The sequence below is a fragment of the Rhinopithecus roxellana genome, chromosome 3, assembly GCF_007565055.1.
Source record: "Rhinopithecus roxellana isolate Shanxi Qingling chromosome 3, ASM756505v1, whole genome shotgun sequence".
NCBI lineage: Eukaryota > Metazoa > Chordata > Mammalia > Primates > Cercopithecidae > Rhinopithecus > Rhinopithecus roxellana.
This window is the reverse complement of record NC_044551.1, coordinates 174,470,281-174,497,877: the sequence shown is the minus strand read 5'-3', so window position 1 is coordinate 174,497,877 and position 27,597 is coordinate 174,470,281. Positions and strand designations below refer to the sequence as shown.

Below are 27,597 nucleotides of genomic sequence, written 5' to 3'. Positions count from 1 at the left end.
TTCCTTTGCCATTTTTCTGTTGGGTCGTTGGTCCTTTTTTTCTCCTTGATTTCTAAGAGCTTTTTACAGTTTGAAAATGAGCCCCTTGTCTATGATCAGAGTTGCAAATATCTTTTTTCCTTTTTTGCTTAGCATATGTTTTAGAGATTCAAATATGTTGTACATATTTTCTTTTTGTTGTTGCATAGTATTCCATAGTATGGCCTTACCATTATCCATTCACCAGCTGATGGACTTTGAATTACACTTCCAGTTTTTGGCTTTTGCAAATAATGATGTTATTAACATTTTTAGACAAGTCTTTGTAGAAGAAATTTTCATTTCTTTTGGATAGGTACCTAAGATGAGTGCTAGGTCATATGGTAAATGCATGTTTAATGTTGTAAGATACTACTAAACAGTTTTATGAAGTGGATGTATCATTTTTCATTCCCATTAACACTGTATGAGAGTTTCACTTACTCTGCATCCTTGCCATCGTTTGCTATCTGTTTTCTTTAGGCACTCTACTTGATGTCTAGTGTTATCTCGTTGTGGTTATAATTTGCATTTCCCTAATGACTAACGATGTTAAACATTTTTCTATTCTTTTTTGCCACCCGTATTTCTTATTTTGTGAGAAGTCTGTTGCCCATTTTTAAATTGAATTGTTGGCTCTTTTGTTATGGAATTGTAAGAGTGCTTTATATGCTCTATATTCTGTATACAATCTCTTTTTCACATATATATTTTACAAATATTTTCTCCCAGTCTATGGTTTGTCTTCTTAACTGTTTTTCAAAGCTGAAAAGTTTTTAATTTTGATGGTCTACTTTTTCACTTTTTTTCTTTATGGCTTGAGGTTTTTGTGTTTATGAAATCTTTTCTAACCTAATGCTATGAAGACTTCTATGATTTCTATAAGTTTAATAGTTTCGGCTATTATGTTGAGGCCTGTGATCCATTTGGTGTTCATTTTTGTGAATGTTGTGAGTTAAGGGTCAAGGCTTACAGTTATCCAGTTGTTCTAACACCATTTGTAGAAAAGACTGTCTTTCTCCCCCATTGAATTACCATGACACCTTGGTCAAAAATCAATTGACCATAAAGTGCTAGGGTCTATTATTGGAGTTTTTGTTCTGCACCACTGATCTATATATGTTTATCCTTATGCTAATACTATATTAGCTTGATTACTGTAATAGGTAATCAGGTAATATAAATTCTTTAACTTTTTTTTTCAATACAGTTTTGGCCATTCTAGGTCTTTTCCTTTACTAATTAATTTTAGCATCAGCTTCTCAGTTTCTTCAAAGTAGGTGCTAGAATTTTGGTAGGGTTTACCTCAAATCTATACATCAGTTTAGGCCAGCTTAACAACATTGAGGCTTGCAGTTCATAAACATTTGGTTTTCTTTGCACTGTTTTATTGTTTTCAGTGTGCAATTATTGAAATTGTTCACTGAGTTTATTCCTGTGCATTTTGATGCTGTTGTAAATTTCCTGATTATGCTCTGCTACTCTGTTAAACCAGAATTGAATTTTGTCTTTGTGCCTTATAACTTTGCTAAATTTATTAGTTCTAATAATGATTTCATAGATTCTTAGGATTGTCTATGTGATCATGTTGTCTGCAAGTAGATAGTTTTATGTCATCTTTCCAGTCTCGATGCCTTTTATTTATTTTTCTTGCCTTATTCTACTGGTAGGACTTTCAGTACAGTGTTGAATAAAAGTGCTAAGACGGGAACATTCTTGCCTTGTTCCGGTTTGTACATAGAAAGCGCTGAGCATTTTACCGTTGAGTATGATGTTATCTGTACGCTATTTGAAGACATTCGTAAGTTTGAGGAAGTTATCTTCAATTCCTTAGGGTGTTTATAATGATAGCATATTATTTTGGGGTTTTAAAATAGACCCTTTATGCATCTATTCAAATGACTTTTTTCCTTTATTTTACGAATGTAGTGAATTATATTATTGATTTTACGATGTGAAACCAGCTTTGCATTCTCTGGATAAATCCTACTTGGTCATAATATAATGTTTCTTTAGAAATTGTTAAATTCAATTTACAACACTTTTGTTATTTTATATCAGTGTTTACAAAGAGTATTGGTTTGTAGTTTTCTTGTGGTGATTTTGCCTGGTTTGGGTAACATGGTAATACTGGCTTCATAAAATGAGTCAGGTACTGTTCCCTCTTCCTCCTGTATCTTCTGAAAGAATTTGTGTAGTAATGCTATTATTTCTTCTTTAAGAGTGATAGGATTCATCTGTAAAGCCATTGGGCCAAGAGGGTTTATAATGGTGAATTCATTTTCTTTAATCAGCATAGAAATATTCAAATTTTCTGTTTCCCTTGGAGTCAAATTTAGTATTTTGTGTCTTTCAAGGAATTTGCTCAGTGTTTCTATGTATTGGAATAAAATTATTCTTAATATTCCATTGTTATTAATATCTCCAGAAATTGAAGTTGAGATTGATAATTTTGTCATTTTTTTTTTTTTTGCTCTGAGTGATCCAACTAGATTTTCATCACTTTTGTTGATATTTTCAGAGAACCATTTTTAGTTTCATTGATCTTCTTTATTCTTTCTTCATTTTCTATTTCATTGATTTTTTTCAGCTTTATTTTTTTTTTTGCCTTATACTTGCTTTGGATGTTATTTAATATTCCTTTTCTAATTCTGGGTGTAGACTCCAGATCTTTGAGTTTGAGATTTTTGGTCTTTTCTAATAAAAACATTTAAAGCTATAAATTTTTTTTTAAACATTACTTTAGTTGGATCCCACAAGTTTTGTTGTTTTATTTTTATTTTCATTTAAAGGTAATTCCTAATTTAATTGTTATTTCTTTGTTCTTTGTGAATTTTTGGATTGTTTAGAAGTGTGCTTTTAAGTTACAAATATTTAGGATTTTCCTAGTTATCGTTACTGATTTTTAAATTTTACCTTGGTCAAATGTCATTTTGTGTGATTTCAGTCTTTCTGAATTTATTAAGACTTGTCATATGACCCAGAATATGGTCTGTCCTGGCAAACATAGCATATACACCTGAAAAGAATATGTATTTTGTTATTGTTGAGTGTAATATTATGTCAGTATAAATTAAGGTAATAATGTTCATATATTCTTTGTCTTTATTGATTTTTTTTTTTTTTTTTTGTCTATTTCTTTTATTTGCAGAGAGAGGGGTGTTGAAATATCCAGATATGATTGTGGAATTATTTATATTCTAATTCCTTAAATTTTTGCATCACATAAACATTTGTAATTGTTATGTCTTCCTTATTAATTGACCTTTTCTCTTGAAATCTGTCTTACCTGATATTACTGTAACCACTGTCTTCTTATGCTTACTGTTTATATAGTATATCTTTCTCCATCCATTTACTTCCTGTCTGCCTGTGTCTTTATATTTAAATTGTGTCTCTTGTAGGTGGTATATAGTTGTTACCTTTTAAAAAATCCATTCTGACCATCTCTTTTCATTGGAGTGTTTAGTTCATTTGCTAGGTGGAGGTGGGGACACCAACTTAATTCCATTTAAATTATTTCCTTAGAATGAGATTTTCATATCACACTGGTAGTCTGTATTTAGTCCACAAACCATTTGAGGTCTGACTTAGAGGTTTTTTCCTGCTGTTCACTTAGCAGTGAGGTCAAGTCAGACAGGTTTCTGTGTTGTTTTTCTCTGTTTAGGACAGATTTTTTTCCCCCAGTTTGTATTTTCATTTAGTGTGTAACTCTTCGCATCAGCTTTTTTGGACTTCTCACATTGGGCTTGTCCTAGGCTTTTTCCTTTGGCCATTAGAGGAGAAGCTCAAACTTTCTAGTTGTTTCTGTGCCTATGTATCTAAATTTCAGCCTTCATATTATTTTTGGACATTGAGGATTATTTCACTCCTCTCCCAGCTCAGTAGTACATTTGGTACCTTTGTGCTAATTAGAAAAACGTTCCATTTCATCCAGGCCAGTGCAACAGCATGCTATAGTAAATAGATTGGTGAGTAGAATATAGGCTGGATTTCAGTCCCAACTTGTCCTTTTAGTTGAGTATCTTTATAAGTGACCATGTAAGCTTGTCTTGTAGTGTTACTGTTTTTGTTTTGACTGATGACACAATGACAATCTTTTGTCATTTCAGATTTGTGTTCTGTGTACAGACATTAATTTGGATTATGTTATTTTATAATTTGGATTGTGTTTAGCCGGCTACCTATAAAATTACATTTTTTAAAAAATATATAACACAGACAATTAGTGTTTGGTTCTTCAGAAGTAGAGTTAGTAATAACTTCAGTGTGGTCAGCTAGATCCTCTGAAAGGCCTTTTAGCTGCAAAACAGTCAGATCCTGGGCTTACAGTAAGTACATGAAATTTCTTAGTTTTTTTTTTTTTTTTCTTCCCACTCCTCTGCTCTCTGATTCACTGTCTCTCCTTTCTCTGACCTCTTCCCTCCCAACCTCTCCCATCACCCAGATCAAAAAGTGAACTTTAATCAGAGTGGGACGGGTCAAACAGCAAACAAGGGCAAAAAACAGGGTTGTTCTCAAAGACAGATTATCAATATCAATGATAAAATTGGTGACAAAGCCTTAGGCTGGTAGCAAGATAGGTGTGCCAACCTGAGACTCTTGTATTAAGTTGAACCCTCAAAAGGGTATAACATGGTTCTAAATTTGTAGATACCCTGGCTTCCAGCAGAAGGGAATTAAAACTTTCTCCAAAGGATGGCAACCATAATATAGGGCCTTGGAAATCCTGCAGATTAAGAGAAACAAGTGTTCATAATAAACAAAAACAATAAAAGCTAGCACATAAACAACGAAATAAGCTGCCATGAATGAGCACTAACAAAAATAAGTTATTTATTTGATTTAGAACCCCTGTCTTCTAGAGACTCTTAAGATGTTGGAATTGGATAGCAATATAAAGCAATTATGTGTGAAATATTTAAAAAAATAAAGAATCACAAGTGAGCAGATAACAGGAGTGAAAAACAAGAAGGAGGATGTGAAAAGGACCTGAAAAAACTTTTTGTTATTGAAAACTTTGTGATCTAAAATTTCATGGATGTGTTAAATAGTAAATTGGACCCAACTGAGGAAAGAATTAGCAAATTGGCAGTTAGAACTGAAGACATTTTCAAGACTTCAGGAAAGAAGGAAAATGAAAATATTAAAAGAGATGTTAAACGATAGAATGAGAAGGTCAGGTATGTCAGAATGAGTCCCAGAAAGATAGAATACAGGAAAGAGGGGAGGTGATAACTGAAGAAATTCTGACAATTTTTTTGACTTAATAGAAGACATGAATTCATCAATACAGCAAGTCCAACATATACCCATCAGAAACCAAAAACAACACTTTAGTCAAACTATATAACCCCAAAGACAAAATGTTAAAAGCAGCTGGAGAAGAAAGATCACTTACAAAGTAGTGTAAACTGGATTGATAACTCACTTCACAACAGTAAAAATGGAAGCCAGAAGATGTTAGAATATTATTCTCAAATAACTGAGCAAAAATAATTGCCATCCTATTATTGTATATCAGCAAAAATATCTTTCAAGAAAAATGATGAACGATAGAGATTTCAGACAAATGAAAGCAGAAAGTTGCTACTAGAAGATCTTTCATTAAAGGTTTTTAAATAAACATTTTAAAGATTATTTTTGAGGAAGAAGGGGCATGGTCCCAGAAGGAAGAAAAGGAGTACATGGAAATTGGTAAACTCATTAATTTTATTTTATTTATTTATTTAAGATGCAGTCTTGCCCTGTCACCCAGGCTGGAGTGCAGTGTCGTGATCTCGGTTCACTGCAACCTCTGCCTCCCAAATTCAAGCCATTCTCTTGTGGCAGCCTCCTGAGTAGCTGGGACTACAGTCACGTGCCATGCCGGGCTGATTTTTTTGTGTTTTTTTAGTAGAGATGGAGTTTTGCCATGTTTTCCAGGTTGGTCTCGAACTTCTGATCTCAAGTGATCTGCCCACCTTGGCCTCCTAAAATGCTTGGATTACAGGCATGAGCTACCGCACCCGGCTGTAAACACGTAACATTTTAACATTCATAGTCTGTACAAAAAAAGGATTATGTTTAGTTTGTGGAATTAAGAACAGAATAAAAACAGGAAAAACAGAAGCATGTCAGAGAGAGAGCTGGGAAAGTGGTGAGAATTAAAATTATTTTAAGTTCTTGTCTTATTTAGGAAGGGAATTAAAATGGCAGCACTTGAAGGGTGGCAACTAAAAGAGTAGAAACTGTATGATTGTCTCCCATAACCCAGCAAAGAGAAAATAATGCAATAGAAAAATAAGCAAATTCAACTTTTTAAAAACCAAGAAAGGAGGAAAATAACCAGAGACAGTAGGACAATAGACAACAATAAAAAAAGTAGGTGTGTCCCAGAGATGTTATTAATCCAATAAACATAAATGAGTTAAATTTACAGTTAAACCAGGTTGTAAATTTGAATATTTTTAAAATAGCCAGTTAATTATAAGTTACATACTCAAAACATTAAAACGTGGAAAGTTGAAAGTAAAAGGATTTTTAAAAATGTGCTGTGCAAATATGAACCTAAAGGAGGCTAGGGTCATTGTTAATATCAAACAAAAATGACTTTAAGAGAAAAAGCATTATTACAACTAGAGCTATTAGTTTTTGTACCAGGGAGTTACAAGTTGAATACACGAAATGCAAAAATCTCAAATCTGGAAAGCTCCAAAATTTAAAACTTTTTGAGCACTGACATGATGCTCAAAGGAAATGCTCATTCTAGCATTAAGAATTTCGGATTTTGGCCGGGAGCGGTGGCTCAAGCCTGTAATCCCAGCACTTTGGGAGGCCGAGATGGGCGGATCACGAGGTCAGGAGATCGAGACCATCCTGGCTAACACTGTGAAACCCCGTCTCTACTAAAAAATGCAAAAAACTAGCCGGGCGAGGTGGCGGGCGCCTGTAGTCCCAGCTACCTGGAAGGCTGAGGCAGGAGAATGGCGTAAACCCGGGAGGCGGAGCTTGCAGTGAGCTGAGATCCGGCCACTGCACTCCAGCCTGGGCGACAGAGCGAGACTCTGTCTCAAAAAAAAAGAATTTCGGATTTTTGGAATTGGCATTCTCACCCAGGCATGCAAATATTCCAAAATCTGAAAAAATTCAGAACTGAGAGCACTTCTGGTCCCAAGTATTTCAGATCAGGGGTACGCAACCTGTATAACAATTTAAATATCTAGTACTTAGTGAAGTAGTCTCAAAACGTATCAAGCAAAAATTGGTAGTCCTGCAGGGAGAAATGGACAGACTCGCCATCATAATGGAAGGCTGCAGTGCACTGCTTAATTGTTGACATATCAAATAAGTAGCAAGTTAGTAAATTTAGAAAGGATTTGAACAATGTGATTAATAGACTTTAATGAATTGATATATATAAAACACTGGAACCAACAGTTTGAAAACACCAATTTTCTCCAGGACACATGGCATGTTTTTAAAAAATTGTCCAAGCATTAGTATATAAAGTGAGTCTCAACAAATGTTGATGACTCAGTATCATAGAGACCACTATTTTTTTTTTTTTTTTGCAATGTAGTTTTAATTGCCAATTGGTTAAAAAAAAAAAAAAAAAAAAAAAAAAAAACGAAATTGTGAAACAAAACAAAAACCTCACAGAACCCCATACACTTGGGAATTTAAAACATATACTTGTAAATGTGAGGTAAAAGAAATCTGGAGGAAAATTTTAAAATAGAGTTAACCCAATAATAAAGAAGTACAACATTTTTGGAATTTAGTGAAAGACTTAATTCAAAGGAAATTTATTGACCAAAAAGCTTACTTGGAAAAGAAAAAAGGCCAGAATGTTGGGACCTAAGCATCTAACTTGAGAAGTTAGAATGAGAGGAACAGATTAAACCCTGAGAATGGAGAAAGAAGGAAACTAAGCAGAAATTAATGTACTAAAAAATAAAGATTCAGTAGAATTTAAAAATCAGAAGTTAGATCTTTAAAAAGACAGACTAACAAACCTCTCGTGATTAGGAAGAAAGAATTCACAAATGTATACTATTAGGAACAAATGGAGGAAATGCAATAATGGATACAGCAAAGATTTAAAAAGTAAAATCATTCTTGCTATTTCCAGAGGTCAGTAAATGAGGAAATGAGTAAATTTCTAGAAAAAAATAATAAAATTGACTTAAAAAAGAGACAAGAATTTAGAAGATATTTGCAACACACACAATAAGCAAGAATCACCATCTAGAAAAATATGGGAAGAATTCTTACAAATCAGTAAAATAAACAGTTCTTTAGGAAAATGATCAATAGCCATCAGGTAGAAAAACATAAATGGTGCATACGTTTTTAAAAAATGCCCAACTTCATTACTAATAAAATAAATAGACCACATGAAATATATTTTCCAGTCTACTGGGAATAAAATCATAAGAAATCTTACAGAAAACTGTGAGTCAAAAGGAATTCTTATATACTTCTGGTGGGAGTATAAAGTGGAATCAGTTGGAAATGGAATAGAAATGAATTTGGTATAGTCTTGTAAAGTAGAACTTTTGAATACCCGTTGACCTGACACTTGCACCCTTACATGTGTGCTCTAGAACAGGGGACCCCAAACCCCAGGCCATGAAGCGGTACTGGTCCATGGTTTGCCAGGAACTGGGCTGCACAGCAGGAGGTAAGTGGCAGGTGAACAAGCATTACTGCCTGAGCTCTGCCTCTTGTCAGATCAGCAGTGGCACTAGATTCTATCACAGGAGCGTGAACCCTATTGTGAACTGCGCATGCGAGGGATCTAAGTTGCCCGCTCCTTATGAGAATCTAAGGTGTATAATGCCTGATGACCCAAGGTGGAACAGTTTCATCCCAAAACCATCACCTCCCCTTCCTCCCCAGTCCATGGAAGAATTGTATTCCACGAAACCTGTCCCTGGTACCAAAAAGGTAGGGGACCGCTGCTCTAGAAAATCTGTACACAAGATGTACAGTAATGTTCATAGCATTATTGTTTATAATGGCAAAAAGTGGAAACAGCTCAGATGCCTATCAATATGAAGATGAATAAATAGATCATAATGTAATTATACAATATTATATAACAATAAAAATGAATGAACTATACCTAATAAGGATGAGTGTCAAGAGATTAAGATGTTTAATGAAAAGCAACTCTCAGGAAGCTATATACAGCATGAAACTTAATAAAGTCTCCAAACAAATGAGACTTGAAGCATATTGTTTAGAAATATATGTATATGTGAGAAAACTTTAAAAAATCAAAAGAACAATAAGCATTAAATATTGAATCATGGTTACTTCTAGGGTGGAAGGTAAGGGGACAAGCTCGGGGAAGGGTATGGAGGTAGGTGTGATAGTATTGGTAATGCGTTGATTGTTCAATTGGGTAGGTGTTAGTTTTGTTACACTTCATACGCATTACATATATGTTTTCATATATGTCAATTATTACATTAAAATGTAAAAAGATTCACTTGGAAAAGACCTATTTTCCTTCAAAAGGATATTGAATGAAGGTATGAATGTTTAAAATATATCAATCAGTTAGTTGAAATGTAATAATTTAGTGGTATTAAATAGGACTGTCTCTTGAATAAAATGCCAGACCTCATTCTTTGTTAATACAAACTGAAGGAGTCTTTATGGTTGAGTACACTATGCAGTTTTAGTAAAAAATGTTTCAGAGTTTGTAATATAATGCCTGGTACTTAGAAAAATTTTTAATAGTATTAGTCAAAAGGTCAGTGGGAAGGAATCTGTCTGCCCTTTTAGAGATATTTGTGGTCTGCTCAAAAATGATCGTTTTATATTATGAAAAATGCCTAACATGGCCCTAGTTTGTATACACTGTGTGTAGTAGTATTCAGTTTTGTGTGTGTGTGTGTGTGTAAATGCTTCAGTTAGTGTTGAACAAAGAAAATTATATGCTCTTGTTATGTGTGCTTTAATTTAGATGCTTAATGGCTTTTAATGTTACAAAATAAGTTTATTATTATATTATGATCTCATTTGTATCATATTGTCTTGCTCTTCTGTATTTGTGGTGATGTGGTCATGGTTTACGAAAACAATAATCCCTAAGAAATAGGTCATTAACAGTAGTTAACGTTTACTTGTGATCTATGGTAATGACTGATTTCTTTGGGATTATTGCAGTTATAAACCATAATTACAGATTATTACAGCAATAATTATTTTGTTAAGGAAAAAATGTTCTGTGTTTGAACAGATGCTAAAACAAGCACGCTGAACATTTCAGGATAAATAGAAAAATGGAAAATTATAATGGAAATTTAGTATTATTATAAAATGAGATTTAAAAAAGTTTGTAGATATGAAACTCATGTAACAGATTTTTTTTTTCTCTAGATGCAATTTAGATATGTGTATTTACATGGTTCTTTAAATTTTGTGAATGTAATTATGTTACCAAAATAACTTTTTTTGTATATATTTAAGGTGTACAGCATGATGTTTTGATAAACAAATACATAGTGAAATGAAACTACAGTCAGTCAGATTATCTTATCGCCTTCCATTGTTACCATCTTTAAAATTTTTGTGGTAAGAGCACTTAAAATCTACTCTTTTAGCAAATAAAGTATTATTAAGTATAGTCCTCATGCTGTACATCAGTAATCTTACTCCTCCTGTACCACTGCAAGTTTGTACTGTTTGACCTAATTTCTAATTTCCTCCCTTTCCTTACCTCTAGTAACCACCATTTTACACTTTGTTCCTATGTATTCTGCCTTTTTTAAGATTCTGCATATGAGTGAGACCGTACAGTATTTTTCTTTCTGTTAGTAGGTAATTTCCCAAAGTAACTTATTAACGTTTACTGTTTTGAACACTGTGAGTCTAAAATTAGTTCAGGGTTAGGAAATAGTTTAACGTTTATGAGAAATACTGTTTCTCTTTCACCTAAATATCAAAATTATATTTGACAGCTTAATAATAACATCTTTTTTTTGAGACAGGGTCTCACTGTCACCTAGGCTAGAGTGCGGTGGTGCGATCTCAGCTCACTGCAACCTTTGCCTCCCAGGTTCAAGCTACTCTCCCACCTCAGCCTCCTGAGTAGCTGAGATTACAGGCACATGCCACCACGCCCAGCTAATTTTGGTATTTTTTGGTAGAGATGGGGTTTTTCCATGCTGGCTGGGCTGGTCTCGAGCCCATGACCTGAAGTGATGCGCCCTCGGCCTCCCAAAGTGTTGGGATTACAGGCATGAGCCACCACAACCGGCCAATAATAATATCTTTATATTTCACTGTTTATCTCTAACATTAATTCTAACTCATTCAGTACTTGCTGGATTTTTTAAGGTTTAAGAAATCTGCTTTTCTGTTTCTTATACAATAGAAACCATTGCTTCCAAAACAGAGTAAATATGTACTCCGTTTTTCTCTAAATAAACTTCTTTCAAAATTTACTGTAATTTTAGAAGAAAGTGCTCATAATTAATCACATGCTATCTTTGCAAAGCATTCCTTGATCTAATAAGTTTAATTCCAAGGTCACAGAAATTAGTACAAATTTAAATTTTGAGAAATTCACAATTTTATATTTAGATGCTTTAGTCATTGTTTTTAGACAATGGTGCTCATCATACTGCATTGCAAAAATTATTGATTTTTTCCTCTGTCTTATCTGTCTCTCACTAGGCTCAGTTCACTGAGCATGGAGTCTCTCTCTCCCCTGCCCCACCCTTTCCCATACATTTGTGTATTTAGTTATATCCCTACCATAGAACATGATACAAAGAAGATACTTATAGCAGATATTTTTCTGAAATGTCTTTTACTTGGAATTTTTTTTTTTTCCTGTTTGGAGGGTGTTTGTTTTACTAAGAGCATTAGAAAGTGTATATGGCTAATCATAACTAGCTTTAATTGTAATAAGCCTCTTTGGTAGAGAGGAAAGAACTTAAAAATTCTTACTATGTGACTTCATTTTCTTGAGCAGCATCTGAAGTAAGGCACAGAAAGAACATGATTGTTACATATTGGTATGTCTTATTTTTTTTGTAGGTATGATACAGAACCATGTTAAAAAGGGGTTGACAATTTAATAATAGTTACACTAGCCAACATTTACTGAGCACTTACAGCATTTACTCATATACTTTACACGCAAAATACCAGTTGGTCCTTGTCACAACTCTATGGGCCAGGTATCATTATCTTTGTAAGATTAAGTAGCTAGTGTAAATAAGCACTAGAAGCAGGATTTTAACCTAGGCTGTGTTCTTGTTAGCTAAATTGTACTGCTTTCCTTTTTTAAAACAAGTATTAGGCCGGGCGCGGTGGCTCAAGCCTGTAATCCCAGCACTTTGGGAGGCCGAGACGGGCGGATCACGAGGTCAGGAGATCGAGACCATCCTGGCTAACACTGTGAAACCCCGTCTCTACTAAAAAAAATACAAAAAACTAGCCGGGCGAGGTGGCGGGCGCCTGTAGTCCCAGCTACTCGGAGGCTGAGGCAGGAGAATGGCGTAAACCCGGGAGGTGGAGCTTGCAGTGAGCTGAGATCCAGCCACTGCACTCCAGCCTGGGCGACAGAGCGAGACTCTGTCCCCCCCAAAAAAAAAAAAACAAAAAAACAAGTATTTATCTTCCAATAGAGAAATATAAAAAATTACATGCATGGTGAAGTCTTTGTCTGTTTTCAGGTAGGCATGTTTTATCAAGGGCTAATAGGCAGTTATTTCTGTGTTTACATTATTGGTAAGCCCAAAAATTAAGCTTGCTTATTTTAAATTCACCTATATCAACCAGTATTCATTTTCTGTGTCTTGTTTTGGGAATCAAGAAAAGTGTTAAATGTCTCCTTGGTAATGATCCCCAAAGCATATGCAATCTCATCTGTGGTTAAGACTCAGGAGATAGCTAAAGAACAGTTCAGGGTTAGGACTCATAATGCGTTAAATCCTTAAGAGATTGTTGAATTATAAGATACTGTTGGATCATGAAGGTCTGTCTAGCTAATTGACAACTGTATTGCTGGAGCTTTCCCTTTTACCAATCTTGAGAGGAAGTATAATAGTTTGAGAATGATCTTTTGCAAATTCGTTGCCTAGATTTCAGTCACAGCTCTACACTTTTAAATAGGGATTTGTAACATTAAATGAATATAGGCACAGTGTTTTAAACAGTGCCTAGTGCAGAGTAACTACTATATAAATATTTGCTGTCATTTTTAATAATAATAAATCTTGTTTTAAGAAACCAGTATCTAAAAATCTAAATTGATAAAACATAACAGGAAGGTAATTATTTACATTTCAGTGTTTTTCATTTTGAGAAATAATTTACAATAGGAGATTTTAAAAAGAGTGACTCCCCTAGAGAGGTAAAATACTACATTTGCGTTCACCAAAAGTCATGCTTGCAATGTTTCAGATTCACATCCATTACATGAAGTGTATGACATGTCCTACACACAATTGGAGCATAGTCTATTAATGGCGACCTCTGTAAAATTCTGAGAAATACTACTAATTGTCGTTGTTTGGTAGTTATGTTATATAAAGTCACTGTGAACAATAAATTAGCAAATACCAAGTCATTGCTCCTGTGGGCCACTGACTGCAACATTTTCATCAGCTAACCAACACATAACCTTTTTAATGTATGTTTCTGTAGAAAAACACCTTATTCAATATATATTGTCGATTTATTGACACTGAATTCATAGCCAGCAGCACTGTTTTTCATGCTGGAACAAAGCTTATCTAACATGTGTTTTTTATGTAAGTCACATAACAAGCTTTTTGTCTTTAGAAACACTGCATAGCACTTCAGCATTATGCTTAGATCATCTTAAACAGTGAAATCACTAATAAAAAACACAAAAATGTGGCAGTAGATAGACCATTAAAAGCATACTTGTTTACATTATGAAGCTGAAACAAGAAGGTAGAGTTTCACTTTGTTTGCTCTGAGCTTGAAATGTGTACTGGACAACTACAGATTTTCACTGCTTTGCACATCTGCAGATGACTGTGAGTATTGATTTGGGGATTATAAATAAATTTTATCAAGTAGGCAAATTCACAAATAATGAAATCTGTGAATAATGAGGATCAACTATATCGTATATTGAATATTATTGGAGAAGTTGCTTTAATTTAAGCAATAGAAATATAATTACTATTACCATTCATTATTAATAATGGGTCTACATTTTAATACATTTATAATTTGGTAATGTTAACCTTTTCTTTCCTTTTTCATGCCGTGTTTTCTATATAATGATTTCTTAATTCAGTAACCCATATCTGTTGATGATATACAATATACCCAGCATTGTTTTAGGCTCTGAATATACAATAGAGAGCAAAACAGACAAAAATACCTGCTTTCATGCAGTTTGCATTCTGTTGGAATACGCAGGTAACATACAAGATAAATATGTAAAATATGTTAGAAAGTGTTAAGTGCTAACATTTAAAATAATGAAGCAAGGAAAGAAAATATTAAATGCTGGGGGGGATTGTGTTATGTATTGCCAAAACTTAATGGCTTATCAGATAACAATTGCATTATTATCTCTCAGTGTTCTAGGGGTTGATAAGTCTCAGATGATTCTCTTTAGGGGTCTTTCAGTCATTGTAATCAGATGACAGTTGGGACTGGAGTTGCCTGAATGCTTCTTTACTCAGTGGTCTGGTGTGTGGACTGGAAGGCTTAGAGTGTATACTCTATCTAGTTGGACATTTCTCTCTCTGTTCAGTCTCTCCAAATGGCTAGTTTGGGCGTCCGAACATATAATGGTCTCAGGGTATATGATCTTCTTAAATGGTGACTGGCTTCCCCAGAGTGAACATTCTGTGAGAGACTGGAGGAATTTGCCGGTTCTTATAAAGGTTAGGCACAATACTAGGATGCTGTCACTTTCACTGAATTCTATTGGTCAAAGCAGTTACAAATTTCCAAAGATTGGAAGAATAAACTCCACCTCTTGATGGCATATACATACATGGAAGGAAGGAATTGGTGGTGAATATTTGCAGACAGACTGCCATGCTAGGTATTGAAAATTAATAGGATATCTTGGTAAGGCCTGAGAAGGTGACATCAAGTAAGACTGGTCAGCATAGTTGTATCTTTCCCCAGTTATATTAAACTGTGTGAGTATTGGCAGAGTAGTGGTGTAGTGGACATAAACAGTTATGGTTTTGTAAGATGAGTATATCATAGCAAAAGAGGGCTGAATGTAAATGCAAGGCAGAGATGATAATTATTGACTGCAGAATTAAAGCTAGGTACATAGGGTAGAGAATATGTGAAGGGTGTAAGAGAGAGTGAAAAAATGGCAGATTTCCAAAAACTAATAAAAGAGATCAGCAAACTTGCAGGATATGGGATCAGTAAATAAAATCAATGGTATGTCTATTTTTTAACGATCAGCAATGGAATATGAAAGGAAGAAAGAAAGTCCATTTACAATAGTATCAAAGAGGATAAAATACTTAGGCATACATTTTAAAAAGAAGTGTAAGAATTATATACTGACACTGTAACGGTGTTGAAAGAAATTAAAGATGTAAATAAACAGCAAGACTTCTCATGGTCATGGATCAGAAGACTTAATATTGTTAAGATGGCAATTCTCTTCACATTGATCTCCAAATCCAATGCAATCCATGTTAAAATCCCATGGGTTTTTTGCAGAGATTGACAGACTGGTCCTAAAGTTCCTATGGAAATCCATGGGACCCAAAATAGCCAAGATAATCTTGTAAAATAGTGAAATTGGAAGACTCTTTTTTTTTTTTTTTTTTTTTTTTGATTTCAGAATTTACTACAAAACAACAGTAATCAAGACTGGTACCAGCATAAAGGTACACATTATAGGGCCTGGGTGCGGTGGCTCATGCCTGTAATCCCAGCACTTTGGGAGGCCAAGGTGGGAGGATCACTTGAGCCCAGGATGTTCAGGAACAGCCTGGTCAACATAGTGAGACCTCATCTCTACAAAATATATTTTAAAATTAGGTAGGTATGTTGGTGTGGGCCTGTGATCCCAGCTGTTCAGGAGGATCACTTGTGCCTGGGAATTAGAGGCTGCAGTGAGCTATGATTTTGTCACTGCCCTCCAGCCTGGGTGACCGAGTAAATCTTAAGTGACTTTGGGTTGGGCAACTATTTCTTAGATATGACACCTGAAGCAGAAAACAGAAGACAAATTAGATAAACCAGATTATCTAATTAATTAGACAAATTAGGTACAATAGAGTTGCAAATTTTGCACATCAAAGCATGGCATCAAGAAAGTACAGCCCACAGAATGGGAGAAAATATTTGCAAATCATGTGACTGATAAGAGATTAGCATCTTGAATACATAAATAATTCTTACAACCCAGTAATGAAAGACAACCCTTAAAAATGGGCAATGGATTTGAATAGACATTTCTCCAAAGAGGACACACACATGACTGCTAAACACATGAAAGGATGCTCAGCATCCTTAGTTATTAAGGAAAGGCAGATCAAAATTATAATCAAATACCTCCTCACACCAACTAGGATGGATATAATAAAAAAGACAACTACAAGTGTTGGCAAGATTTGGATAAATTTAATCTTCATACATTGCTGGTGGGAATGTAAAATGGTGCAGCTGCTTTTGAAAACATTTTGGCAGTTCCTCAAAATGTGAAAAGGAGAGGTGCCGTGTAACTCAGCATTTCCACTTCTAGGTATTCTCAAGAGAAATGAAAACATACATCCACATAAAATCTTGTATAAAAATGTTCATAGCAGTATTGTTTATAATAGTCCAAAGATGGAGACAATCCAAGTATCCATTAACTGAATGGGTAAATGAAATGTGATATATCCATAGTAACCAAAATAGCATGGTATTGGTATAAAAACAGACACATAGACCAATGGAACAGAATAGAAGACCCATAAATCATATATTTACAGCCAATTGGTTTTTGACAAAGGTGTCAAGAACATACATTGGGGAAAGGATACCCTCTTTAATAAAATGGTGCTGGGAAAATTGTATATCCAGATGCAGAAGAATGAAACTGGACTTCTATCTCTTACCATATACAAAAATGAAATCTAGATGGATTAGACTTTAGACCTGAAACTGTAAAACTACTAGAAGAAAACATGGGGAGACACCTCAGGACATTGATCTATACAAATATTTTATGGCTAAGACCTCAAAAGCACAGGCAACGAAGATCAAAATAGACAAATGGGATTATATTGAGCTAAAAAGCCCCTTCACAGCAAAGGAAACAGTCAACAGAGTGAAGAGAGCCTGTTGAATGGGAGAAAATATTTGCAAACTATCTGATTAGGGAGGAATAGAATATGCAAGGATCACAAATAACAGTAAAAAACAAAAACAAAAAACCAAATAATTCAAATAAATGGCAGGCAAATGACGTGAATAGACATTTCTCAAAAGGAGAACATACAAATGGCCAATAGATAAATGAAGAAATACTCAACATCAGTAATCATCAGGGAAATGCAAATCAAAACCACAGTAAGATACCATCCTACCCCAGTCAGAATGATTATTATTAAACAGAAAAAAGAACAGAAGCTGGCAAAGATGTGGATAAAAGGGAACTCCTACACACTGGTGGTGGGAATGGAAAAATTAAAAGCCATTTTGGAAAACAGGGAGATTTCTCAAAAATTAAAAATAGAACTACCATATGGTCCGGCAATCCCAATACTGAGCATTTATCCAAAGGAAAATAGTTCAGTGTGTTAAAAGAATACTTGTACTTCCATGTTTATTGCAGCACTGTTCACAATAGCAAAGATACAGAATCAACCTACATTCCCATTGATGGATGGATAAAATAATGTGGTAGATATACATAGTAGAATACCATTAGGCCATAAGAAAGAATGAAATCATATCATTTGCAGCAACATAGATGGAACTGGAGGTTAAGTGAAAGAAGCCTGGCACAGAAAGACAAATACCATGTGTTCTCATACATATGTGGGACCTAAAAAATTCATTTCATTGAGGTAAAGAATAGAATGATAGGAGAAGCTGAGAATGGTGTGTGGGTGGGCTAGGGAGTGGGGCAGGATGAAGAGAGGTTGGTTAATGAGTATAAACATACAGTTAGATAAAAGGTATAAGTTATAATGTTTGATAGAGTAGGGTGACTATAGCTAACAATTTCAAAATAGCTAGAAGGCAGGATTTGAATTCTTCTCAACGCAGAAATGGCGAATACTTGAGGCAGTAGATACACCAAATACCCTGACATGATCATTACACATTCTTCCTATGTAAGAAAGTATCAACATGTACACCACAAGTATGAACAAATATGGTGTATCAATAAAAATAAGATCTATACAAATAATGGAATGTTATTCAGCTATAAAGAAAAATAAGTATTGATACAAGCTAAAATATGGGTGATCCTTGAAAACATTATGCTGAGTGAAAGGAGACAGTCACAACACTCACTTATTGTATGATTCCATTTATATGAATTGCCTAGAATGGGAAAAATTTAATGAGACATAAAGTAGCTTAGTGATTGCTTAGGGGCAAGGGGCATGGTGGTAGGATGCAGAATGACAGCTAGTATGAAAATGTTCTAAAATTAGATTGTGGTGATGCTTGCATAACCCTGTTAATTTACTAAAAAACATTGAATTATGTACTTTAAGTGGGTTACTTGTATGGTATGTGAATTATATTTAAGTGAAGCTGTTCAAAAAGTGATAGGCTCATGGATTGAAGATTCCCAGTGGAACAAAGGATTGTTGGAATTGTAAGATTCATCTTTGTAGATATTGAAATCACTAGTGATTATGAGATAAATATTGTTAGAAAGAGTGACAGCCAAGAACCAATACTTTCAAAAAACGGGGAAATAATCTGCAGGAGAGTAAATTGCAATAAGAAGGGATATTTGTTAGTGTTGATGATGTAAGATGTGAAGGCGAATGCTTTCATGATGAAGAAAGATAAAATGTTAAGTAGAAATGAGGAACGTGAAGATCATCTACTCCATATTCAAGGCCCAAGTACATGAGAGGTGGAAGAAAAAGCAGCTGCCACTTGATAGAGCCCACAGAGAAAGCAGGGTCATCAGGGTAGACTTTCTCTGATAGATTTTTATATTGACCCTAAAAATACTTTGAAATTCATAAGGTAACTTTCTGGATACTTTCAGCTTCTTACATGAAGTTTTTGTTCTGTTACCTTTGTCATGAATTATATGTGATGAAACTTGAGTCTGTTTTTCAATGGATTACTTGATTAAATTAGTGTTCTTGTTCTCCTACTTAATCTATTTCACATTCCTAATGTATAAGGCTGCATAATTGGTCAATTCTGATTTATTGTTGTTTTGTGAGAGAATAAAGGATGTGAATACTTGCCAGGTTAGATTTCTAATTTACAGGAATCTTGTCACCCTAAAAGGTTGATGTGTCTCTCCAAAAATTTATAAAAGAGTTGTTGATTAATTGTAGTAAAATAATAACTGCTAGTATCCGTGGGAAAACAGAAAGAATGTGTTCTTTTTCTACCTTTTATTTATCCTTCCTGAGTCTTCTAACAAGCACAGATAGCCTCTTTTCTTCATTGTTCAATTCCATACCTTTTAAAAAAGCATTTTTACTTGAAAAGGTTTCTTAATCAGAAACAATTGATTTCAGTATTATGAAATAGCCCTCTTATCTTTGAAAAATCAGTCTCCAAGAATAGCATAAAATTTGTTTTTAGCAAGATAATTTTATGTTGTTAATTATCTATAAAGGTCTCAAAAGTACTGAAGGATCACCTCGATCAACGAATCCAGAGATGTAAAATAATATACCTTAAGCAAAAATCATTCAGTAAATACCTCCGTTTCTAAATTAGTCAATTTCAGCTGCCCCGAAAGTAAGATTTATGAAAACTATAGATGTTGCCATTTGTGCCACTGCTTTAAAGCTATTTAATCCTCTACTGCTATCAGCTGTGAAGTTGACTGTACTGTCAAAACAATGTGAAATCTTGGATTTTTTTATACATCATGCATAAAAATACAGAAGGAATAAATTTATTACTGTCTATTATATTCCAAGCAGGGGAAATATTTAAAATGATCACACTGGTACTATCATGACATTGACCATTCAGAAAAGATGTTGGTCCTTGGATCATAAGAGTATGACCTGACTGAATAACAGACCTGGTCCTAGACAGTTTAGTGTTTTGTACTCAAATTTATTTTCAGTCATGTCTTCATGGTAGACATTGTCTTTTCCATTTTACAAATGAAAACCTTAAGACTTAAAGAGATAAGTAACTTATGCAAGATCACATAGCAACTTAGTAGAGCTGGGATTCAAATTAGTTTTATTTGGCTCTAAATTCTATGGCATTTTCACTGTTGTGCTGCCTTGATAAACTTAAAACCCATCTGCTTTCTATCAAGAACTGAGTTCACAGTGATTTATCACTTGTTTGGAAGAGTAGATCGTTGTGCTAATTTTGGAATTTACCCCCAAATAAGCTGTGTTTCTATGAATACTTCTTAAACTTTTTTCTTTCTTATTCTGTATCAGGACGTCTTGCATGGCTGGTATACTTAGTTGGGACAGTTGTAGGAGGAAGATTAACATATACCAGTACAGATGAGCATGATGCTATGGATGGAGAATTATCCTGTCGGTAAGTAAGAACTGTGTAATTTACTGAATTTTGCTAAATAGTTAAAAAAATTAGTTATTGAACAAGTATTATGAGCGAAGACATTTTGTATGTGGCCTTTGAGGAAGGTGTTATTTCCCTTTTGATTGCTGAGAAAACCAAGACTCAGAGGTTAAATGATTTGTAGAAGTCAAATCTCTAATAAGCGATAGACTCAAAATACTTTGTACATATTTGTGCAAATAATGTGATAAAGATTTAGGTTGCTTTTTATTACTTAGGATCTGAGCAATCACATCCAGTGTGTATTGGAAAGGTGGTAAAATCAGATGACTTGCATCTAGTCAGAAAGTACTAGGTAGTCAATTACCCATTGCAAGTTTTGTCACCTATTGGCCACAGCCTTAGGAAAAAGCAGTTGAATTATTCTCTTCAAGTTTCTATTCTAACCTGAGGAAAATTTCTATATATGAATAATACAAGCGAATTGATTTTCCATATATTTTATTTTTAATAACAAATCTCCTTAGAGTCATATATGTTTTTATTGAAGACTTAAAAATTCAAATGAAAATAAAAATTATGTGTTAATCTGGAGATGACCACTACTGTTATTTTGTAAAGTCCCTTTGAGTCTTTTTAATTAATGTGTATGGGAATATGTTTGCTGCATGTGTGTTTTTCAACTTTTCTTAAACATTGCAAAACAATATAAGATGTAGCTAATAATAATACCTAACTTATTTTGGGCTGTTACAAGGAATTTATTTTTTTAAATGCTTAGAACAGTGCTTGGCAATTAGTGACATATTACACACACACACACACACACACACACACACACACACCCCAACACCACTTTTTAAAATTAAGCACAATATCAACATTTTACCTGGACATTAAATTTTCTAAGCTGTACAATAATTTAAATAGACCCTTGTTTTTGGAATTTTAGGTTGTTTCTCAATTTTTTCTTATTACAAATTACTTTTAGATATAACTAAATTATTTTTAGTTATATCTTTATGTCGATTGAGATAATTTCATTAGATTTTGTTCCTAAATGCAGAATAGCTGGTCAAAGGTTATGTAGCATTTGAAAGACTTTCAGTACTCATTACCACATGGTTTTCTGAAAAAGAACCAATGTATCCTCTGAACCAAGGGTTTCCAACCCTTGTACTGGTCTGTGGCCTGTTAGGAACTGGGCTGCGTAGCAGGTGAGCTGCAGGTGAGCAAGGATTACCGCCTGAGCTCTGCCTCCTGTCAGATCAGCAGGAACATAGATTCTCATAGGAGCGTGAACCCTAAACTGCACATGTGAGGGATCTGGGTTGCATGCTCCTTATGGGAATCTAATGTCTGGTGATCTGAGGTGGAACAGTTTCATCCTGAGACCATCACCCCACACCATCCCAAACCCTATCCATGGAAACATTGTCTTCCAGGAAACTGGTCCCTGGTGCCAAAAAGGTTGGGGACCACTGTGCTGAACCCAAATTGTGTGATAGTTAACATTTGTTAGTGGTTGAGCTGCCCATGTAGGGTTCATATTATTGCCAGTTTATGGGTAACAAATGTATTATTTCAATTTGTATTTATTTGGTTACTAGTGGTATCATTCTTTTCCACTTCCAGCTTTGCCATTTTTTCCTTGTGACTTTTATATCTATATTGATTATATTATTTACCTGCTTTTCTTTTGTGATGATCTTTTCTAACTTATTTGTAAGAGCTCAGTATGTATGTATGTGTGTGTATATATATATGTCTCAGAGATCTTAATATTTTGCTCCTCATTTTGAAAATGTTTTCTCCGTATTTTTACTTCAGAAATTTCTTCTTTACTGGCTTTAAATATTATGTATTCAGATCTGTGGACTTTTTCCTTCATATTTCTCTGCTGCCTATATTTAGAAAGATTTTTTTTTTCCACTTCTGGTTAATAAAATTATCCACTTGTATTTTCTCCCAGCTCTCTTTGGTATTATTAATAGCTTTTTATATTTATTTTTAATATATCTTGACATTTGGTTTCATTTATTTTTTCCAAGATTTCCAATTAATGCCAATCCTACCCTCTACTGATTTGAAGTGCCACTTATATCTTACACAAAATTGTTACATCTTTTTTTCAGGCCTTTCGTACTTTTCCATTGGTCTTAGAAGTATATTGTTATGCATTTTTACCCTATTAAAGACCTTAAAATTGTTATACCTAGTTGTGATATTCTCCTTCATTATTATTCTTAAATATATTTCTAAGTGCTTAATAAATCTGTTGTACTTTTGGATAAAAAATTTCATTTTGTTCCATTCCCTTTCAACCTTTAAACTATTTCTTCAATAAAATGTGAATCTTCATGGACCATGAATATTTTTAGTTTTTCTAAGATTTATTATTTTCTGTATCAAATTAAATTACTTGAAAATATGAATAATAGGTGTTTGGGGCCTCCTTAAAAAGCATTAGTTAATGTTCAACCAAGCAAAAAATTTGCTTCTGCACCATCTTTTAAGACATTACACATTTAATAAAGTGGAAATTAGGCATACTTTTTGCTATAGTTTGATTTTTTTTTTTTTTTTTTTTTTTGAGACAGAATTTTGCTCTTGTTGCCCAGGGTCGAGTGCAGTGGCACAATCTTGGCTCACCGCAACTTCTACCTCCTGAATTGAAGTGATTCTCCTGCTTCAGTCTCCCAAGTAGCTGGAATTACAGGCATGTGCCACCTTGCCTGGCCAATTTTGTATTTTTAGTAGAGATGGGGTTTCTCCATGTTGATCAGGCAGGTCTCCAACTCTGCCTGCCTTGCCGATCTGCCTGGCAGGTGATCTGCCTGCCTTGGCCTCCCAAAGTGCTGGGATTACAGGTGTGAGCCACCGTGCCCAGCTGATTTTTTTTTAAAGTTTAATCATCAAGTAGGGAAATACACAGCTGGGCGCGGTAGCTAACGCCTGTAATCCCAGCACTTTGGGAGGCCGAGGTGGGCGGATCATGAGGTCAGGAGATCGAGACCATCCTGACTAACACGGTGAAACCCCGTCTCTACTAAAAATACAAAAATTAGCCAGGCATGGTGGCGGGCGCCTGTAATCCCAGCTACCTGGGAGGGAGGCTGAGGCAGGAGAATGGCATGAACCCGGGAGGTGGAGCTTGCAGTGAGCTGGGATCGTGCCACTTGTACTTCAGCCTGGGCGACAGAGTAAGACTCTGTCTCAAAAAACACACACACACACAGACACACACGCACTCACGCACTGCCACTATCTCGTGAGAAAATGTATATTAGGAAATAAAGTAGGTGTATATTTGCCAATGAGAAAAAAATATTAGTTTTTTATTTAAGCAGCAAACATATCGAACATTTTGAACTAAGATTTGTGTTTTAGCCTGCATTCCCTGGAAAACAGAGCCTTTGGTGAAGTTCATGGTCTAATATTTTTCTGGAAGTTAGGGAGAAGAGTACATTTTTAGAGAAGAAAGAATCAGAGGAAAGGGAAAGTAAGTGAGACAATAAGAGAAAACAAATACAGTCAATCCTCATCATACCTGGGTTCCATTTTTTGTGAATTTGCCTACTTGATAAAATGTGTTTCTAACCCCAAAATCAGTCCTCATGGTGCTTTAGTGATCACTTGCAGACATGTGCATAGGGATGAAGAAATTTGAGTTTTGTGTTGCACTTTCCCAGCTGAGGTTGAACAGGTGATACTCTGCCTTGTTTCAGCTCTCGTACTGCAAAGAATTGTCCTTTTTATATTCTGTTTAGAGCCACATTTGTCGTACTTTTGTGCTTTTTGTTGGTGCTTTCAGTGTTTAAAATAGCCCAGCTGTATTGTTAAAGTGCTATTTAGTGTTCCTAAATACAAGAAGGTTATCATGTGCCATACATGGGTTAGATTCTCTTTGTCTGGGCACCAGTGGGAGTACTGTGAATACTGCAGTAGTGTCTAAGTTCAGTGTTAACAAGTCAACAGTATATTTGAAAAAGCCTCTCGGCCGGGCGCAGTGGCTCAAGCCTGTAATCCCAGCACTTTGGGAGGCCGAGACGGGCGGATCACGAGGTCAGGAGATCGAGACCATCCTGGCTAACACGGTGAAACCCCGTCTCTACTAAAAATACAAAAAACTAGCCGGGCGAGGTGGCGGGCGCCTGTAGTCCCCGCTACTCGGGATGCTGAGGCAGGAGAATGGCGTGAACCCGGGAGGCGGAGCTTGCAGTGAGCTGAGATCCGGCCACTGCACTCCAGCCTGGGCGACAGAGCGAGACTCCGTCTCAAAAAAAAAAAAAGAAAAAAGAAAAAGCCTCTCTAAACAGAAACACACATGAAACAAGATTGTAATCCATTGACCAAAATGTTGTCACTAGAGGCTTGCAGGAACCTAATTCTGTATTTTACCTCGGAGCAATGGTTCATTATTCTCTGATTCAGTGTTCACAGTGACTTTATAGAACATAACTACCATGAATAATGAGAACCAACTATGAAAGGTGGTGTATTACTGAGAAAATACAACTGATTGCTTGCTTTTAGAGGAATTTTCCCCAGAGGCCACATGAAACCACTTGTGCCTCAGAACAACTTGTGGTTGGGGGAGTAAGGACAAGCAGTATATATCCGTTGGCTTCTTTCTGTGTCTTGTTTCTTACTAGTTAATGTCTACTCCTGGGGGATTTAACTTTTCCACACTTCTTAGTTGTGTTTCCTGGCCTCTTTGAGGAGCTGCTGGGGAGACGGAGCTTTAATTGGTCCTGTTGGAGCTATGAACAGGAATGGTGGTTTGTCTCTCTTTTCTGGGAAGATTTGTAACTGCAGAAACTGTGTGAATCTTTTCTGGGGCTACAAGACAAGTGGCTGAAGCCAGGGGTGAGGTGAGAGATGATAGTGTGGTTGGTGGGTGTGCAAGCAGGGCCAAGCAAATTCAAGGTGGGGTGTATTCTAGGACTTACCCAACGGTCTGGAAATAAATAGGCATTTTAGAATATTGAGATTCTAAATTAAGAATGATGTGTTATGTAAAATTACAAAAAAATCACTTTCATATGAAGATGTTCCAAATAATTGGAACTACAAGTACTGTGGCCTTCTATATGTTGTATATGATAGCATTCCAACTCCTCGGAGAACACTACCAAATTAGGAGATCATGAAGCTCCTGCCAAAAACTTATGTGCTATTTTGGCATGAAAAGTTTGAGTCATAAAAGCTCCTAACATTGTGATGATTTATGTTATGATTGAAACATACATACTACTTTAAACATAGCAAATAAATATAATTATACTCAGGCCACATAATTCTAATTAAAGACATTTTATTGTCATTTTAGTTTCATTTGTCATGACTAAAATGAAAACTTCTTGAGAGATTCTTCGGGGATTTTGTCTTATCCTGTGTCCTGTTAACCCATTTATGCACGCAGTTGCATTTTTTTTTCCTAATTTTTGCAATCAGACCTTGGCTATAACCTTGAGCAGTAGGATATAAATAACTCCCATATGCTTAGTGTTCCAATAGTGGAACACTAGGCATAAATATAATCCACTAGTGCTAGTAGAGTGCTAGCTTCTTTCAGACCTGTTCTACTTAGCTGTGCCACCCTCTGTCTCTCATTGCTCTCACCTACTCATCTCCCAGTCATCCGTCATTATCAAGACCTTAATAACTAGCTCAGAGTTTTCCTCTCTCTCCCAAACCCTACTATTATGTAAATAACTTCAACTGCTTTCTGATCAGATAATATTTCTCCCCTTTTCCTACTCATAAGCCTCCAGTGGCTTCCTATCACACTTGAGACCAATTTCAAGGCCCTTGTGATGGCCCAGAGTATCCTGTGCTACTTCTGACCTCATTCCTACCCTTTCCCATTTAACACTGGCCTCCTTGCTGTCCTTTGAGTATTACCAGTGTGTTTTCACTTTAGGGCCTTTGCACTTCTCTTTCTTCTGCTAAGAATACTTTCTTCCAGATGTTTGTATAGTACATTTGGCCCTTGAACAATGAGGGAGTTAGGGGCACCAAACTCCCACACAGTTGAAAATCTGCCTATATCTTTTGACTCCCCCAAATTTAACTGTTAATAGCCTACTGCTGACTGCAAACCTTATTGATAACATAGTCATTAAAACATACTTTGTATGTTATACGTGTTATATACTGTATTCTGACAAAATAAACTAGAGAAAAGAACATGTTATTAAGGAAATCATAAGTAAGAGAAAAGAAATTTTCTGTTCATTAAGTGGATCTTCATAAAGGTCTTCATCCTCCTCATCTTAAACATTGGGTAGGCTTAAATGCTGAGAAGGTGAAGTTGGTCTTGCTGTCTCAGGGATGGCAGTGGCGCAAGAAAATTTGCATATAAGTGGACCCGCACAGTTCAAACCTGTGTTGTTCAAGGGCTAACTGTTCTCCCTCGCTTCAGTCAGGTCTCTGTACTCAGATGTCTTTTTCAAAGAGAGCTCCTCTGACCTCCCTATCCAAAATAACATCTTTACCCCACTTTATTTTTCTTAATAGTACTTACTACCTCTTGATGTTGTTTTTTCTACTAGAGTAAGGGAAGGAATAAGCTTTGTTTTGCTTACTGCTGTATTTTATCTCCTCTGTGTGGCAAAAGCTTAACCCTGAGGGAATTTATTGAGTGATAGTAAAAGAAATTGCACACTTCTGTGGATAGGACCCATTGTCACTTGTTGTTTTTAACCTCAACTAGGCCCTCAGCATTGCTCAGTGATTGTATTTTGTTTCAGTAATTCTTGTCTTCTGACTTCCAAACACCCATTGGACTGTTTCACTGGGATGTTTGCTTAAACTATGCAGTGAGTTCATTGTTTTTGAGATTAACAACATGGCTTATGAGGCTGTTCATTATCTGGCTCCTGCCTGTCCCATTAGCCTCATTTTCTGCCG

At 35.3% G+C, this 27,597-nt stretch overlaps 1 protein-coding gene across 1 annotated transcript in view; it reads left to right on the top strand.

Annotated features, from left to right (window-relative positions):
* Positions 1-27,597, top strand: part of RANBP17 (RAN binding protein 17) — a 434,944-nt gene that overhangs the window by 60,081 nt on the left and 347,266 nt on the right. The window contains exon 13 of the mRNA XM_030927988.1: positions 20,595-20,700. Within this exon, the coding sequence (XP_030783848.1) occupies positions 20,595-20,700 (106 nt within the window). The remainder of the gene's footprint in view (positions 1-20,594; positions 20,701-27,597) is intronic.